Genomic DNA, 18,635 nt, shown 5'->3' with positions numbered 1-18,635 from the left:
AGGAAGGAGAGCTTCACTCACACTGCAGAAGTGAAAGTAAAGTTTGTCAGAGTGGAGCCACGCTGCAGTCGAGACAAGTCTCAGTTTCTCTCTAAAACAAACTGAAGTCATCAGATCTTTGTCAACAACACAGCAGAGTCTCTGCCAAACACTGGTGAGTACAGCTGATCATATTTACACTTTCAACAAGCAGGATTCACAACTTCAGCTCTACTCTTTCACTTTAAACTCGGGAAGGTATATAATTATATAACTAATGTTTGTCCAGAGAGCCACGATACAGTATCCCACTTTAATAGCTTTAAACAATCTCTCTGTCACTTCTCAGGACTTTAGTAAATTGTTACTGAGTCACTTCTGCTTTCCTGACATTCTTACTGACACTGATCACTTCCTACATACTGCTTCCTGTTTCCTGTAGCTGTTTCACATTAAAAGCTTTCCATAAGAGAACCAGCCGGAGGCTTTTAAGATGAAGCAGCTAAAGAAACATTATCATCATCAAGTAAGCAGAGCTTTGTTAGCAGTGATATTCTCTAATAACAATTGGTTTACACAACAGGATGTTAAGTTAAGGCAGCACGAGTTAAATGCTCGCAGTTTCTCACAGCTCGGCGTGGTGCAAGTTAAAACAAAGCATATGATTCAAAAATACGTTGCAAAAGGTGATATTAAAAAATAACAGCAATCAGACTTCTTTCTTTCTATTCAAATAATTAAAACTGTTTTTGAATAAAGTATTTTTTTCTTCCACACTACATGTGCAGATATGGCTGCTGCAAACTATCTGCAATCTGAAGACCAGTTCCTGTGCTCCATCTGTCTGGATGTGTTCACTGATCCAGTCAGTACACCATGTGGACACAACTTCTGCAAAAACTGTATCAATGCACACTGGAATACTAATGACCAGTGTCTGTGTCCGATGTGTAAAAAGGTTTTCAACACAAGACCTGAGCTCCATGTCAACACTTTCATCTCTGAGATGGTTGTTCAGTTCAGAGAGTCAGAGCAACAGAAAACCAGCAGCAGCAGGTCAGAGAAACAAGTTGATAAACCAGGAGAAGTTCCCTGTGACGTCTGCACTGGAACCAAAGTGAAGGCTCTGAAGTCCTGTCTGGTGTGTCTGACCTCCTACTGTGAGACTCACCTGGAGCCTCATCTCACAGCGTCAAGGCCTGAAAAGACATCAGCTGATCGACCCTGTGGAGAATCTGGAAGACAGGATGTGTACGAAGCACGATAAACCTCTGGAGCTGTTCTGTAAGACCGACCAGACATGTGTCTGCATGCTCTGCACTGTTTTAGACCACAAGATGCATGATGTTGTTCCTCTGAAAGAAGGATATGAAGGAAAGAAGGCCGAGCTGGGGAAGACAGAGGTTAATGTTCAGCAGATGATCCAGAAGAGACGACTGAAGATTCAGGAGATCAAACACTCTGTCGACCTCAGTAACAAAGATGCAGACAGAGAGGTGGCAGAAGGTGTTCAGGTCTTCACTGCTCTTAAGGAGTCTGTTGAGAGAGGACTGGAGGAGCTCATCAACACGATCAAGGAGAAGCAGAAAACAACAGAAAAACAGGCCGAAGCTTTCATCAAAGAGCTGGAACAGGAAATCTATGAGCTGATGAAGAGAAGGACTGAGGTGGAACACCTCTCACAGTCTGAAGACCAACTCCATCTTCTCCAGAGTTTCCAGTCCCTAAACATCCATCACCAACCACCCACCAAGGACTGGACAAAGGTCAGGGTCCCCCCACCATCATATGAGGGGACTGTGGTGAGAGCTGTGGCTCAGCTGGAGGAGACACTCAGTCAAGAGATGAAGAAGCTGCTTGAAGCTGAGCTGAAGAGGGTCCAGAAGTATGCAGTGGATGTGACTCTTGATGCTGATACAGCATATCCTTATTTAATTCTGTCTGATGATGAGAAACAAGTGAGTCATGGTGATGTGAAGAAGAATCTCCCAGACAACCCAAAGAGGTTTTCTGACTGTGCTTGTGTTTTAGGAAAGCAGAGTTTCTCTTCTGGTAGATTTTACTTTGAGGTTCAAGTCAAAGGGAAGACTTACTGGAGCTTAGGAGTGGCCACAGAGTCGATCCACAGGAAGGAACCTGTCACACTGGACCCTGAGTTTGGTTACTGGACTATATGGTTGAGAGATATAAATGTGTACGAAGCTCTTGATGACTCTTCAGTCCTTCTCTCTCTGAAGTCTCAGCCTCAGAAGGTGGGGGTGTTTGTGGATTATCAGGAGGGTCTGGTCTCCTTTTATGACGTAGATGCTGCAGCTCTCATCTACTCCTTTACTGGCTGCTCCTTCACTGAGAAACTCTTCCCATTCTTCTACCTGGGTCTGAATGATGGTGGTACAAACTCTGCACCTTTAATCATCTCTTCTGTCAGAGTCGACTAATCACTTACGTTATTTCATGTATTGATTTAATTCTATTCAAGGGAATAAACGTAGATATTTAGAGGTAACACTGTAGTTTACATCTTATGTTCTACAGAATCCGTTTACTGTGTTGATTAAGTTACATTTCATTGTTAAGATTTATTTTATTATGTGCATCCTTTACATTGTCGACACTATAAATTGATGCATTGATCTTTTCAACCCTGCATCATGACACACGTTACGTGCAGAATATCAATGTAAACCTCTGATAAAGATTATTTTCACTTCCATAAGGAATCACTGTTTATAATAACCACAAATATGTCAAGTTGCAGTTTGCAGCATTTTAGCAAAATTACTCAAAATCAAAGTTTATCGTTTAATTCTTCTTTTTGATGTGCATCCACAGAAACATATTGCTGAATATTTCAATGTCATAAGGCTTCTATTAAGAGTAAGGCATAAGGTTTCATTGGATTATATTGTTCAGTGTTCCTGTTATTGTGTTAAATGAATAAAGAAATTCTTTAATTTTGTGGCAGAATTTTACAAAACTGTGTAAATCTTCAGTGTCTAAATGCAAATCAAGTACTCACATTCTTTACTTAAATAAAAGGAGCAATATCACAGTAAAAACACTTTGTTACAAGTAAAAGCTCAAACGTAGCAACAAATACTATAAGTGAAAGTACTCGACATTAATGCTGCAGTATTATATTAATGTTGGAGCTAATTATACAAGTTATTATTTGGTCTTTTAATTTGGAAAGTATTTAAAGCAGTCAATGAATTGCACTTGAGTCGATGTACTTAGTTACTTTATACATTAAATGAGATCAAAGACATTAGATTCATCTTCAGCCAAACATTCAAACATTCACTTGAAGCCAACAGACACACAAAGTGTAGTGTTTACATTTCTGTGTGTGTGTACACTAAAACTACAGTGTGTTAATAAGTGAGCTTTAGGTGTGTTTATGAACTTCACACACAGCTAGCAGTTTCCCCCTGCTTCCAGTCTTTATGCTAAGCTAGGCTAACCTCCTGCTGCCGCTTCACTTTAAACAGATGCACTTTATTTAAAACACAATGAAACTCACAAAACAACTTCATCGTTTGTTCACATGTTTTATTGTACTTTCCTAAAGAGGGTCGTCCACTTTAAAAAGAACAAAACATTTCTTCACTTTTTAAAAAGTGTTTCCGAGTCGAGACTGAACAGAAAGACGACTGATAACGAAAACAATAAATACTTTGCAGAGCGTAACTTTCTACGACTGATATAATGAACAGACCTGTCAGACAGTACACCTGGGGTGTGTGCGACACCACCCTGAAGGAAGGAGCGGATTCATGTTAACCCCCCGTCCAGTTAATCAGTACGTAACTAATGATGGTGGAAGGGGGGGGGGGCGGGCTCTCGTGTTTCTCAGGCCGTTATGATCAAGAAACTCTAAATACCCCAAAACGGGTCATTTAAGTAAAAAAACAAACTACTGTCATCGATAAACCAGGAATAAAAAACTAATTCCCTAAAGGACACCTTGATGGTAAGTGATGGACGTCGGCCGGAGTGATGGAGGCCGAGGCGTTGGCAGGTCGTCATGGAAGGAGGGGTCTACATGAGGAAGAGGAGGAGGAGGAGGAGGGGGGGTCGTTTCCTCTCGAGCATCTCATTCTATATCGTCCTCGCTCAGACTCTGTGCACTCACGATACGCTGCAGGAGCAGAAACAAACATGAAAGAGTTAAAGGAGGATGAAGATGCAGAGTTTGGGGATTACACTGTGTACTGTTAAAGGTATGATCAGTGGTACGTTAAAGTACAGCTTCAAGGTACTTGTATTAACCAGAGTATCCTTCTACTCCGCTACATCTCAGAGCAAAATATTGACAGCTTCAGTTACTGGTCACAGTTCCCCTCCCTGTCCAGTGTGAAGCCTGTATCTCCAGATGTGTGGAGTGTTTGTGATACACTGTGTGATGAAGTGTTCCTTTATGTGTTGAGAAGATTCTCCTCCTCCTCCAGATAAATAAAGTGTTTAAAAAGCCTCTTGGATCAGCTGTAAATGCATCGTCACAAAGCTGAAAACAGGCTGTTTTTGTGAGGAGCTCATGAAAAGTAGACTTTTTAGAGACACGTGGTTCTCACAGGACAGAGACGCTACAAACATATGATGATCTTATAGAATATGATGCATTGATGGAGATTACACTACCAACAGGATGTAAAGGAGGGAACATTAGAACAACCTTAAACATGTACAGCAGTAACACACAACACACACATTAATGCAGCAGGAATATTAATCCAGAAGCATCACATGTACTGAACCTCACAGGGAACATCTCACTGCACGTACTTTAACTACATGTTAAAGGTTTTTAATGCAGGACTTGTACTTGTGTTGAAGTCAGCTCTACTTCATCAGTAATATAACAAGTGTAAGTATCAGTTTGTACAAAAACTTAATTTTAGGTCCAGAAACCAAGAAAAGAATAAAGAGTCCACTAAACTCTCACCTCCAGCGTCTCGATCTTTGGTTTGGAATTTAATTTAATTTTCAATGTGAAACTTCTTGTCGCAACTTTCCTCTTCATTTTCCGTGAAGAGAGAAAGAATGGGAGGAAGCAGGAGGTCAGAGGGAAGGGCTGAGCTGGAGGAAGAGGAAACAGAGACTCCACGCTTGAAAAGTAAAAATACATTTCTCATTTCAAATATTGAATCATTTTTTATTCATGTTCGAAGTTTTTCACGATGAAAGCAAACAGAAAATTACTTTTCAGTTTATATAAAAAAAAATGTAAAGACAGATAAAAACATATAAATAAGCAAAACATTAAAATGTCTTCAGTTATAAAAAAACAGCATTATGACAAAAAAATACAATAATATCTAAAAAAACATTCTTTATCAAAACCCAGTAAAAATACATTCTGTACATTAAAAGATAAATTACACATGAAAAAAGAAAACATAAGTTGAGTGATCAACGTGCACTCTGAAGTCCTTTTAATAGTGACATAAAACAAAACATCAATATGTTTAGTTAACCCGTAAACCTCTCGTGGTCTTCAAAGAATAAAAGGTCGGCAGTGAAGCAGCTGCAAACACTTCAAAAAGAAGAAATGTCCAAAGTACAAAAGCTTTTAGTGAGATGGTGAAATACTAAAAACAGACAATGCTTGTACAGGTAGATCTGAGCCTCCAAGTTAAATCGTTTAGTGCTTTTGCATTTCCTTTTGGTTTAACATTGACCTAACCGCTTATTTAATGTATATTATTTTATTAATATTTATTTATATATATATATATTTATTTGTATTATTACACTTGTGTATATACATATTATACTTATTATTATTGTATTGATATTTTTATTAATATTATATATATATATAAATATATATTATTGTGTTTATATTATTATTATTAATATTATATATATTATTGTGTTTGTATATATATATATATATATATATATATATATATATATATATAGATCTGGGTTACAACCCACACGTAGCGGCACAAACCGCCTTCTTCAGGAGGGTTAAAAGCTTTTTAACTTTTTGCCAGAAGTTACCTTCTTCTTCTTCTTCTTCTTCTTCTTCTTCTTCTTCTGCTTCTTTTTCTTCTTCTGCTTCTTTTTCTTCTACTTCTTTTTCTTCTTCTGCTTCTTCTGCTTCTTCTTCTTCTTCTTCTTCTTTTTCTTCTTCTTCTTCTTCTTCTTCTTCTTCTTCTCTGATCTCTTCCGTGTTCAACGCGTCCCCGTTGTCTAAACCAGTTTTCCCAGCAGGAAGGAGAAAGACGCTCCCAGTGCCAGACCCAGAACCAGGAAGAAGGTCATCAGCGAGCCGGCGGTCTCGCAGTCTTTACAGCGCACCAACCTGACGGAGAGAACACCGTCACAACATGTCCACACTCATTAACGTAGAGAGAAACTAACGCCCACTTATATATAATAATAATATTTTATTATTGGATTATAATTTTAACTTTAATGTTTTCACCAAGGAATCAATAAAGTTTCATCTTTACCTATAATATCACATTATCTTTTGTATTATTATTCAAAGTTACCTGTGATGGAGTAAAACGATATTTCCTCTGATGTAGTGGAGTAAAGTAGAAAGTAGCAGGAAATGTAAAAATGTAATCTAAGTACAGTGGTGTCACTACTTACATGTCAACAGCACACACATCTGTTTACTCCACATATAACATATTATTAGTGTGCAGGACTTTAAATATTGCATTCTGTTTGATCTTATTCCTGCATGTTACTTGCACCATTATGTCTCTTGCACTACTTTGTTTCTTAAGTATGTTGCATTGTTGTTCTGAGTGTGTGTGACTCACTGTGGAGCGTAGGCCATGCAGAGGCTCGCCAGGTATCCGTTGCTGAAGGAGAAGAGGGCCATGATGGTGACGAAGGCGCCGTCGTGCCTGAAGACGGTGAGTCTGGAGTTCTGGACGTTACATATCATCAGCAGAGGGACGAAGACCAGACGAGACAACACGGCGACGGGAAACAGACGACTCTCCTTCGAAGGCTGCACAAACATCGACATTTAGGAGGCGGTCATGTGACCACGGAAACATTTAAGCAGCAGCAGTGGTGGTGGAAAGTGCATTTACAATTACAGTATTAAAGTATAAAGTATTACTTGAGTATTTCTATTTTATGACTTCTATGAAAACTGCAGAATAAAATAATAAAAATAAAAAACATGCAGTGAACTCTTTAATACAAAATATAACCAACAAATCAATTATGATCAATTATTATAGGTTATTTTAATAATAGGTTATTATATTATTAATAATAATAATAATAATAATAATATACATTATTCTGAAATAGTACTTTTACGTTTAAGTATATTTAGATGCTAATTCTTTTGTAATTTTACTTTAGTCACATTTTGAATGCAGGACTTTTACTTGTATTTCTACACTTGTAGTACTTTTACTTCTGAGTACTTCCTCCACCACTGAGCAGCAGCCTCACCCATTGGACGAGAGACGGGGCGCCGCGGCCGACCAGGTCCATGGTGTTGAAAACGATGAAGCAACAAACGCAGGTGAACACTTTGTCTGAAAGAGATGAGAGCAGGACTGAGCAGCTGGACGATATAAAACACTTCCAAAAACAAAAAGAGAATCGAGAACCTTTTACAATGAGGTTTTATTTACGTATAGGCAGGTGTGTGTGTGTGTGTGTGTGTGTGTGTGTGTGTAGGTGTGTGTGTGTGTGTGTGTGTGTGTGTTTATGTAGTTGAGGTATAGTATCTTAAAAATCTGTCTTTTATGTCTAAAAAAGAAAAATGTAAAAGGCGATAAAAGACATGGTTGGTGTCCCCAACATGAACGCAGAGAAGGATGTGACGTCTCACCCCAGGCGGGGATGTCCGTGTAGACGGTCTGAACCCGGACTGTGATCACAGGAAACACTGACAGGGTGACGGCAAACACACACGTCACACACGCAGCCATCAGCCAGATCTGCAGGACACGAACATTTCATATAAACTCATATTCTCAATGTTTGCAGTGAAATGCTAAAAGGCTCACGTGCAATAACTATGAGATTAAGGGTAAGGATTGGGGGGGGGGGGGACGGACATTTATTCATATATGGAATACAACATTAAAGTGCATATGTGTTGGTTATTTATGCAACAGGAGTCTTTACAGTCAGAAAGAAGCCCAGATGACCTGTGCTGTACCGAAGCAGGAGAAACAACTCCACCATTTTTAATTAATCCACCATAATCTAAAATGCTAAGACACCTCTGCTATGTCCACACCTGGACAAATATTTATTAAATATAATAAATCGGAGAAGTCGTTGACCTTTTTGAAAACATCCAGGACGGACGAGCGCTCCTGATTGTCGTCTTGCTCTCTGATGAACTTCCCGTTGGCCTCGTGGTCTTTAGCGTTGTTGTTTAAGCCTTTCTTGTCTTCTAAAAGGAAATAAATAAAGTTGTATCACATTGAATAATGTGAGCACCCGAACTGATTCAGATTCAGAAATGAATTTATGGAGAGCTGGTGAAAGCCGGTCCTGAACCTTTGACTTGTATCAGCTGTAAAATAAGAATAAGATAAGAACACACGTCACAGACATCGGACCGACCTGTGCTGCTGAGGAGTTCCTGCGTCGCCTCCACGCTGTCAGCGCTTCTCCTGTTCAGGTAAAAGTGAGCAAATTCCTGCAGAGGAGAGTCGACAGCGTCAGGATATCATACTGTGGGTTGTACAGAGACATATATATATATATATATATATATATATATATATATATATATATATATATATGTGTGTGTGTAAAGTAATTAATGTAGTTCCTTTAATTATTCAGGCTGATATTCATCATTTTATTTGTAGCATTGGCAGAAGGGACAATTATATTAAAATTGTAATAAATAACAATAAAAGGAAGACTTTTAATTAACTAAAAATAAATCAAAGAATAATAACTGAGGGACAAGAGTTAAAAATGATCTTGTTGGCGAACACTGGCTCATTTAGCGAGACGTTGATCGATGTTCATTGTCCCTGAGAATTAATGAATAAATAAAATAATAAATAATATAAAGGAGTGAAAACGAGGTGAACAGCTGGAGTTACTAATACAGTTCAGGATCAGAGATGAATGTATTTAATATCCAGTGTGTGTGTGTGTGTGTGTGTGTGTGTGTGTGTGTGTCCTCACCAGGTGTGGCAGCAGCAGGTAACACAGCAGAGTCCCCAGAGTGGCCACACAGGGAGTGATGAAGTATCCCAACGCCGCCGAGCTTTGATCTGCGTTACCTGCCGAGCGAGAGACTTCAGCTTCATTTACAACCTCAGGGTTTTTATTTAAAACTCTTTCACGACACATTGTGCTATATTATATATATTATATATTATTACAGTTTTGTTGGTATTGTGTTTTAGGTCATTTACAAACAGTAGTTTTATTTTTACACTGTAAAAGGTTTATATTTAATATCATCTGTCAGATCTAAACTGTTTTATAAAAGTTTTAAAGCTCAAACAATTCGTCAATAAATCGATTCGTCAATCTAAAAGATATTTAGATCATTAATCTTCGTTGTTTAAGAACAAAAGTCAAAGTTTCGCTGGTTGTTTCTCAAATGTGAGAATTAGTTTTGGGTATTGTGGCAGTGGGGTGGGGTTAGGGCGCCGGCTGCTGGGGAGAGACAGGAGTGTCCCAGCTGGAGGCCAGACAGCTGAACGGAATCAGGTAATCAGTCACATAATAAATGCACGGTGATGGCCTGGTTCTGTTCTCTTGCAGTAGGCTGGGTTCGAGATTAGACGGAGACGCTTCTGCAGCCACGACGCAGCGCAGCCTGGAGAGCAGCGGAGCAGAGCGACCGACAGGAGAGCGACCTGTCAGCTGCCTGTGTATAACCATACCTGTGTGAGAATAAAGCGTGTGTGTGACACTACACCTCCTCTCTGTCATAATTATCCCTGACTGTGGACAAGAGGGTCCACAGGTATTTTTTATTATCTGACACTTTATAGAGATTAATCGATTAATTGCCAAAATGATTGAAATAATAATTAGATGCTCTAAAAGGTTTTGTATTTATTTAGTATATACAACTTTATTATTCAAATGTGAGGACACAAGAAAATAAACAAAAGAAAAGGATAAAAGAACACCAATAAATAAACAATAATAATAACTTTTTACTATATATGTGTATGTGTATATATATATATATATATATATATATATATATATATATATATATACATATATATTTATATATACACATATATATTTATATATATATATAAATATACACATATATATATATATACACACATATATATATATATATACACATATATATTTATATATACACATATATATTTATATATATATAAATATACACATATATATATATATATACACACATATATATATACATATATGTGTATATATGTGTGTATATTTATATATAGTAAAAAGTTATTGTAACACCGATTGAGATCTCGAAACCTACAAAGTTGTTTCACTATTTATTGATTTTTAGAATTGAGTAAGACGTCTGCATGAAGTTTGTCTCCCTTGACAGTAGAAGTATATTTCTGGTGTTCATGTTAAGCATTAAATCTTATTATATATTGTATTATAGAAGCATTATATTATTACTGTCGGTTAGTTTAGTTGTTACTTACTTGAGATGGAGACGAGCATCGCGAGTGCAGCAAAGAGCCCGGCCAGACCCTGACCGCTCATGAACAGAGTGCTGTACCGCGGAGGAAACAGGCCGACCTCCCCGAACAGAGAGCTCTGCAGCACTGCACTGAACACTACACACACACACACACACACACACACACACACACACACACACACACACACACACACACACACACACACACACTGCTTAATTCCAAGATACTTTTCACATTATTCCAGTCAGATTACTATAATTTATGATCATATGCACAAGAATTAGAGAAGGCAGTGGACAAACAATGTTCATTAAATATGTATAAAAATAAAATCATGCAAGTAAAATTAGAACTCAAGACATAAAAGAAGTTATAATATAGGGATAAAATACAACATATATTAAATAAAATAAATAAAAGAACACTTATTTTCAGCATATTTAGGCAATAAAATAATAATTATTGATTCATTTGAATAAAGTTATTTTGTTAAAATATTGTTAAAGTATTAAATATTTCTCACAACAGCTGCATCATTAAACCGTGACGCATAAACTGTCCTGATGAACACATCGCTGTAGCTCTGATCCTTCAGGAATCACCTTCAGTAAACACAGTTCAGATATTTAAGTATTCATATATCTTTTTATATATGTCCTTCAACTTCAGATTAATCGAGTTAAAGTACAAACGTACTGTTTCAGATTTATATATTATAATTATTGATGCATTAATGTGTTCATCACTTTCATGCTGCAGCAGGTGAAAGAGGAGATAATGTGATTACTTCGAATACTTTTGGGAAGCTTAACATATAACAATATTTCATAATTAGTTTTTTAACTAATTATTTTAATTAGAAAGTAACTGAAGTAGAAAGAAGAGATGTAGTTGGTAACTGCTCTTAATTACCACCGAGCGGGATCATCAATCAATTAACTCATTAACAATTAATTAGGTCTTTACTTTAGTTTGTTTTCATTTGTCCAGTTGTCTTTCATCCCTTAAATGTGTGTGTGTGTATGTGTGTGTGTGTGTGTGGACCTACTGTTGATGAACCAGATGGTTGCCATGGTGACGGAGAAGAAGGTGTCTGGCAGCATGTCGACCCGGACCAGCGCGGCAGTGAGGGAGAAGAGCAGGAGGATGGCGATGAAGCTGAGGGCCACGCGGAGACGCGGCGTCACTCTGCTGAGAGACGAGAGGGGAAATATTCAAATCCAGTTTATTCACGTCCACGAGTCCTCCGCACGTACACAACGCTGCCGTGTCGTTCACTTACCACTGATACAGGAACGAGTTGAGCAGCGTGAACAGCAGCAGGGGCAGCTGGGAAAGCAACGCCATCCAGCTGTCATAGTTGTAGTCTTCCGTTGTCACGCCCGACGTGCCGTTGGCGGTGACGTTTGCTGCTGTGAGGCGCTGGTTGAAATACTTTAAGAGGAACAAAGAAGAAGAAACATTCAACGTCTTTGTATTAAATAACATAAGAAGGTTCCATTAGAATCGATTCATCGTTAAAGTAAACAAACAAAGTGTCTCTCTTGTTTTCTTATTTACAGAAACAGTTGTTTAAATATTTGTTTTAAATCTTTATATTTGATAGTAATGTATTTTATATTTGCACTTTCTTCTTAAATAAATAAATATTATATATATTTTATCAGATAAAAACCTTTCTTAAAATAAATAAACCAACAACAGTTTGATTGTTATTGAGTGCAGAATAAAATAAACACGATAAAGGACAATAAATAAGTCTTTTGATCATGAAGAAGAAGAAGGTGTGGGAACCTGAGAGGCCGTCATGAAGAAGTTCCACGGCAGCAGAGTTCCCACCCCGAGGAAAAAGATGATGAAGCCTACAGCCCGGCCGCTGCGGAAACAAGAAAACACTTTCACGACCTGAACATAAGAAACAAAATCTTCAGAACAAAACATCAAACTCACCTGTCGGCAGGTGGACTCGTCTGTTTCTTCTCGTTCCACATCCTGTTGCTTCTGTCACGCTTCCGCACTAAAGTCAAGAGAAGCCTCAAAATAAGCAAACTCTAATTTTGCAGACTTACAGAGCTTTACAGTTTATTATTATTATTATTATTACTGATGTATAAGCAGTGCATCAGCTGATTTTAATTACTTAGAAATACAGACAGTTTAATCTGTAACAATGCATCGTATTGCAGTGTTAGTAAGTATTCAGATACTTTTACTTTAGTACAAGTAACAATACCACAACGTAAAACTAATTCATTGTACAAGTTCCTGTATTTATTTCTATTTTTCCTACAGAAGTATAGTTAGGAATTTATTCTTAAATTACCATAAAGTAAAATGACTCATTTTGCAGATTTTCAGAGTTTTATATTATTATTATTATTATTATTATTATTACTGATGTATAAGCAGTGTTTTAATCAGCTGATAATAATGTGTAACAAAGCATCATATTGTATTTTTTGTAATTATTTAATGACATTTCTCTGATAATGCTTCTGTACTTTGACTTTAGTAAACTTCTGAATGCAGACTTGTATTGGAGGACACACATCCACTCGCTGTGTGTGCAGTGTGTGTGTGTGTGTGTGTGTGTGTGGATGTTGTGACTCATCTGGTTCCATCATCGTCACATACGGTAAACCCCACCAGGCGTGTTGCCAGATTGGGCAGGTTTCCGCATACTTTTTAATAAACGTGGCGGGTAATATCGTTTGGGAGGGGTTGTGATAATTTGGGGATACTTTTCGTGCCATTTGGGGTCCAACGAAAAGTTCGGCTATGTTCCCATAAATCCCTCAACGACGGATGACCATCAAAAAACATTTTCATTTTATTTTTGCATTATTATTCTGTCATAACTCTGTGACAAAAGAAAGTTGTTATGATATCTCGAATATAAATAAAGATTGAATTAATTTAATCTAATATAAATGATGTTACTATACGACAGGATAGATTATTTTCCTACACACACACAAATATACAAAAATAAAAACACAAATGAGGCTACTTATCTGGCAACACTACACGTGGACTAGTCTACTATATGTCCTGCATGCAAACATGATTTCTATAATATATTAGATCTTGTTTGTATAATATCAATATATTATTAATATTATAAATCAGCTGCTTTTATGAGCAAATTCTCTACAAATTGAAATGTAAATGTAGAAAAGCCACGTTTATCTCATGTGGCTGGTTAATGTGGATATTACATACTATGTGTTTGGTTATAGAAGCCGAAAGGTCTATCTAGTGTTTATTAATACTGTAAATAACTTTTAATTCACCGGAAACATGTATTTAACGCGCCTTCCTGTATTGATGGCGCCTTTATAGTCGCGTGGTGTAATAACACTTCATGTGATACACCATTCAGAAGCCCATTTGAAAATCGCCAGATTTAAGCAAAACTGGTACAAGGCAGTACAACTCACCTGAGCGTTGGAGCAGGTTTCTGGTTTCTCGCGGGTCTTACAGGTGGTCAAGGTCCTGTTTGAATGAATCCGTGCGCGGGATGTGTGCAGGCGCATTCATGTGAAGGACCTCCTGCTTCCGGGACTAAAACCTCATGTACTTTATTGCGATTTCACAACTTTAACACTAGATGGCTCAACACACTGCTATCTCTACTATAACCTCTGCAAATACAGGATCTCTGAGTAAAAAGCATTAACATGCATCTGTCAAAAGCATGAGCTGTTATCTATGTATGAGGAAGAAGATGATGAGGGACACTGTGTCACACCAAGTGTTGGCATGAAGGATGTGACCCATTTTCCAGGAGCTAAGACGTTTATAGTTTAACTTGCCAGGCTGGTTAGTCCTGCTCTGCATGTTTACATATATACAGTAGAATTTCTGCATTGTTGTATTTGTACTTTAACTCAAGTTAAATCGTGTTCCACCACTTATTAAAAACTGTGTTTTTAGCAGTTTAATAAAAGTAATTTGTGCACATCACCTTACTCTATCAATCACCTTTGAAATGCCCAGTTTTATTTTGAAATGCGTACCGGAAGTAGGTACAGTTTACGCTGAAGTGCGGTCAGTGCGGAGACGAAGCCAAACCTCACTGAGTTTTTGTTCAATTTAAAGAGTCCTCTGCCGATGAAAACTTGTCAAACTACCGGGAGACTTCCGACTAGCTAACACGTTTTTCTGCTCAAAAACAGTTAACACCGTCGGTAACCGGAGCGGACACACACGGGTGATGAAAATGATTTAGGACGACTGTAACTTTGGTAAGTTTGTTGTTTAAAAAGTTGTTTATCTTCATTTTTTATTAAAGTTAATAACTTTTAAATTATGCTAAACAACAAGCTAGTTAGCGTTAACTGACATATTAAGCTAGCTACGTTTTTAGTCCTGAACTTTAACCGGCCAAAGTTCATTTACGTTAACTAGCTGTTGTAACTAATAACTTAAAATGACTAATTATTAATATTTTTACATGCTGTTTCAATCTAAGCATCCATAATTACAAGTTATAAATGGAAAATAACGTTTTTTTATTTTCAAAAGTTTTCAAAAAAATATATACAATAATGCTAATGTTATATATGTGTATAAAGTAACAAGTACTCAAGTAACGTTACTGTACTTAAGTACACATTTTCTATAATGCAACTGTATACTACATCTCATTGGTAAATATGCTTTTTACATTGTCTGACAGCTTTACTGCACAATGGGTACATTGACAGTACATTTAGCTGATAATACTTACATACTTACTGTAGTAAATGGTAGATGGACTGCATTTATAAAGCGATTTCCTAGACTTTTACAACCACTCAAAGTGCTTTTACAAGTAAAGTGTTTAATGCAGGACTTTTAGTCGTAGTGGAGCATTTCCACAATGTGGTATAAGTACTTTTACTTAAGTAAAGAATGTCCTATAATCTATAATGTGTGTGTATAAAGTGTGTCGTACTGAATTTACAATTTTAAGTTTTTACAGGGTGTTTGTAAATATTATTTAATGTCTATATACCTTTTAGCATCATGTATATATGTAGTATGTTGACCTAAGCAGGGCTAAAGCAGTGGTCGTGGTTGTCAGGCCGGTCCGTCCCGCTCCGTGTAGCCCAGCTGGCCTCTTTTGTTCCGGCCACACAAACTGATTAGCATGCACCATCCTACCAGAGCATCTGTCCCCACAGACGCTGCTATTGTTCCCCATTTAAAACTTGAAAGTTGGCCCTTTTTGTCCAACTGTCCACTCATATTAAAAGCTTATAGACACGTCAACCCCTTCTCCACACGCACATGTTGACCTAAACCCTGGAGAAAGTTTGGTCTGGCTGGATTAAAGCAGAGGGGGGAGCAGAAGTGATGGTCGCAGTTCAAGGAGTCAGCCATCTTTGACCTAGAGCTGGGCGATATGGTTGAAATCAGTATCACAATATGAATACATTGTTTCCTGCAGATCTTCTGTAAAGACCACCCTTCTTCAGCTAACTATTATGAAATGTAACATTAATTATATATATTAATTATAATTAAATATATCACGATATGGCAAAAATCGCTTGAAATAATCAAACCGAGTTTTATTGTTATGCATTGTGTGACACCAGATCATTATACCAAAAATACTCTTATGATAAATCATATTATATATTAACACAATATGATTTCACTGGATGATAATATTGAACTATCGCCAAACTGTATTAAGACCATTACTGACAAAACTTTGTATTATTAAGTTCTTTAAGTATGACAATGTACTTTAACCTTTGTTTGGCTCTTTTACAATATATCATATGACCTATCAGGGTTGTAAAGTAGCACCAGCCAGCAGCCAAATGCTGGTAATAAAAGAAGGCGGCTGCTCGATTGGCTTCACCAACCAGCCAAAAAACATTGCTCATCTATCGAGGGGCTTGTAGGTTTTGGAATCCACCAGCCACAGTAGCAGATGGACAACCCTGAACCTAATGTTTTAAATGTAAAATAAATAAATAAACTTCATTATATTGATTTTAATATGATATTGATCTTTGGTTTTACATCTGTTGTGCTTCATTTCAAAGATTGATGATTTTAGATAATCTGTTTAGATGTGTCCTAATTTAGATTTAAACAGTTAAACTGTTTACATGGAGCAGTAATGGGACCAGACTCGTGCCCTAATCTGCTCTTAATTGAATCATTAGTGCGCACTGATGGTATTGTCCCTCCAACCAACACACACATCCACCCTCCGCCTGTCATGGAGACAGTTTGACGGGCTGCTCAGTGACACTTCACAGCCACAGCCTTTATCTCGGTCTGTTGTCATAGAGACCGGGGTTAGTTGTGTGTGTGGGCCGGGGCCGGTGTGAAAACACACCCGGCTGGTGAAGCGCTCCTTCAGTGCGCGTCTGGTCTGTGTTTGGTAGGTTGGAGGAGTCAGTCAGCAAACACTGTTATTTAACAAAGAGTTTGATTTACTGGTTTATAAACCACTACGTTATTGGCAGGTTTTATGTTAACACATTAAAGGGACAGTTCATTCTCCTCTTACTTGTTCTATTATTAATCTAATCTTAATCTTTGTGTGAGTTGCTGAAGGCTCTCCTGAGTTCACCTGAGCTAGCCAACGTTACAGCTCAGACGCCATTAATGTTTACACCTGGCGCTGTCACAAGCCTCTCGTGCTTCCTAGTGATACGGTTGGCGGTGTAGTCGGGGTTGCCAGGTCTGAAAGTCAGAACTTAAATATTTGCCCCTGCCAAACCATATACACTTCGGACAAAACATTCAACCTGTGGCAACCCTTAAAGAAATAGCCCAATAGGACCTAACAACGCTGGGTGTAGTTCGGCCGAGATAAAATAGTTCCTACATGAAACTGCTCACAACAAGGTCTGTGGATTATCTCGAGTAACCAGGTCGTGATATCTGGAAAGAGACGTTGCCGTTAAGTTTATCAAACGTCTTTTTTTGGGGCTTTGAGTGTCATTCAGTTCTTACATTCGAGATAAGGAAAACATCTCCACAGCAGATACCGCCAAGACTCGGCAACTCACACCAAAACACTCACAAAGAAAAATATGTATGTTTGATTTTGGGTTAGGACTGAGATCCGTAGTGTTTACAGTCCAATGAATGATTTACAATATACTGTGTTGACACAGCCTCATAATCAGGGTGCATTCTGGGAGCTTTTTCACTCACGATGGAAAACATATTGTTGTTTCTGTCCGCTGACCTAAAACAACCTGTTCAGCTGTGATGATTAATACTCTTATAAAGACAACGCTTTGTGTTTCTCGTGTTCTGAGCTGCTGATGGAGTACCAGAGTAAAAGCATCTCAGTAATCTGGAAGGTGTTGGGAATCCGACATTAGTTATTTAGTTTGGTAAACTATCCCGTTGTTTGTTAGAAGCTCTGTTTTAAAACACATGCGAAGTCTGGATCAGTAATCTGTAGAAGTAAATATTGCTTTATTGTTAAGCCACTGCTTTTGTCAGGATCCTGGGGGAACTCAGTAGTCAGGCTCATGGCAGGTTTTTATTGTGTGAAGTTAACCTGCTTCGGAGCGGGTTAGCCGTGCAGCGTAGGTTATGTCACGTGTTGATCTACCCCGCTTGAAAGTGAGCCAGAGAACCTGAGATAAGCCCAAAGACACAGAGATGTTTAACCCACTTATGTCCCCTCGTGGTTCAGGCTTCAGGCGATGATAGTGAGACCTGTTTACCTGTTTGCTTCATCTCTTAATAAATCATTTACAAGTTTAAATTCAGCACCACTCTGCATCTGTCAGCTGCCACAGAGTCCTCACACTAATTATCACTTTATTTCGAGGGGACTGATTGTTCTTTCACGTTCACAGCTGATTTCTGTCATTTCTCTCTGTTGCATTGACTCTTCTGATTAATTGGGGGAAACTCTAATATGTTGACGTATATTATTTCTACCACTAATATATATATTTTATATACCGTATGTTATTTTTTCTACTTCTGCACTATTTTATGTCTTAGTTTCTTTTTTTAAATAAATAATCATATAAAACTCAGGTTATTAGT

The 18,635-nt window shown here is 37.7% G+C and overlaps 2 protein-coding genes across 3 annotated transcripts; one reads left to right on the top strand and one right to left on the bottom strand.

The window, feature by feature from the left end:
• Window positions 1-2,938, top strand: LOC115014834 (E3 ubiquitin-protein ligase TRIM21-like). The gene is given in 3 exon segments (XM_029441924.1): window positions 1-154; window positions 768-1,174; window positions 1,176-2,938. Coding segments are annotated over 2 exon segments (1,647 nt in total). The 5' UTR covers window positions 1-154; window positions 768-769; the 3' UTR covers window positions 2,418-2,938.
• A 2,883-nt stretch (window positions 2,939-5,821) lies between these two features.
• On the bottom strand, window positions 5,822-14,196 carry LOC115009765 (equilibrative nucleoside transporter 2-like). 2 transcript variants are annotated; one of them, XM_029433997.1, is made up of 13 exons: window positions 14,051-14,196; window positions 12,561-12,627; window positions 12,405-12,486; window positions 11,893-12,044; window positions 11,659-11,801; window positions 10,611-10,745; window positions 9,127-9,224; window positions 8,548-8,623; window positions 8,262-8,371; window positions 7,802-7,910; window positions 7,417-7,502; window positions 6,765-6,958; window positions 5,822-6,292 (listed from the first exon to the last, which is right to left on the bottom strand). In XM_029433997.1, exons 2-13 carry the CDS (start codon window positions 12,599-12,601, stop codon window positions 6,181-6,183), a joined length of 1,338 nt encoding a protein of 445 aa, XP_029289857.1. In that variant the 5' UTR covers window positions 12,602-12,627; window positions 14,051-14,196; the 3' UTR covers window positions 5,822-6,180. The 2 variants fall into 2 exon arrangements, with proteins under 2 accessions (XP_029289857.1, XP_029289849.1); XM_029433989.1 differs by having other exon boundaries at window positions 8,262-8,374; window positions 14,051-14,194.
• Between the last annotated feature and the right edge of the window lie 4,439 nt (window positions 14,197-18,635).

This window comes from Cottoperca gobio, chromosome 1, assembly GCF_900634415.1.
Source record: "Cottoperca gobio chromosome 1, fCotGob3.1, whole genome shotgun sequence".
NCBI lineage: Eukaryota > Metazoa > Chordata > Actinopteri > Perciformes > Bovichtidae > Cottoperca > Cottoperca gobio.
Note: the sequence above shows the minus strand (reverse complement) of the source record. Positions and strands in the feature narration are given on the sequence as shown.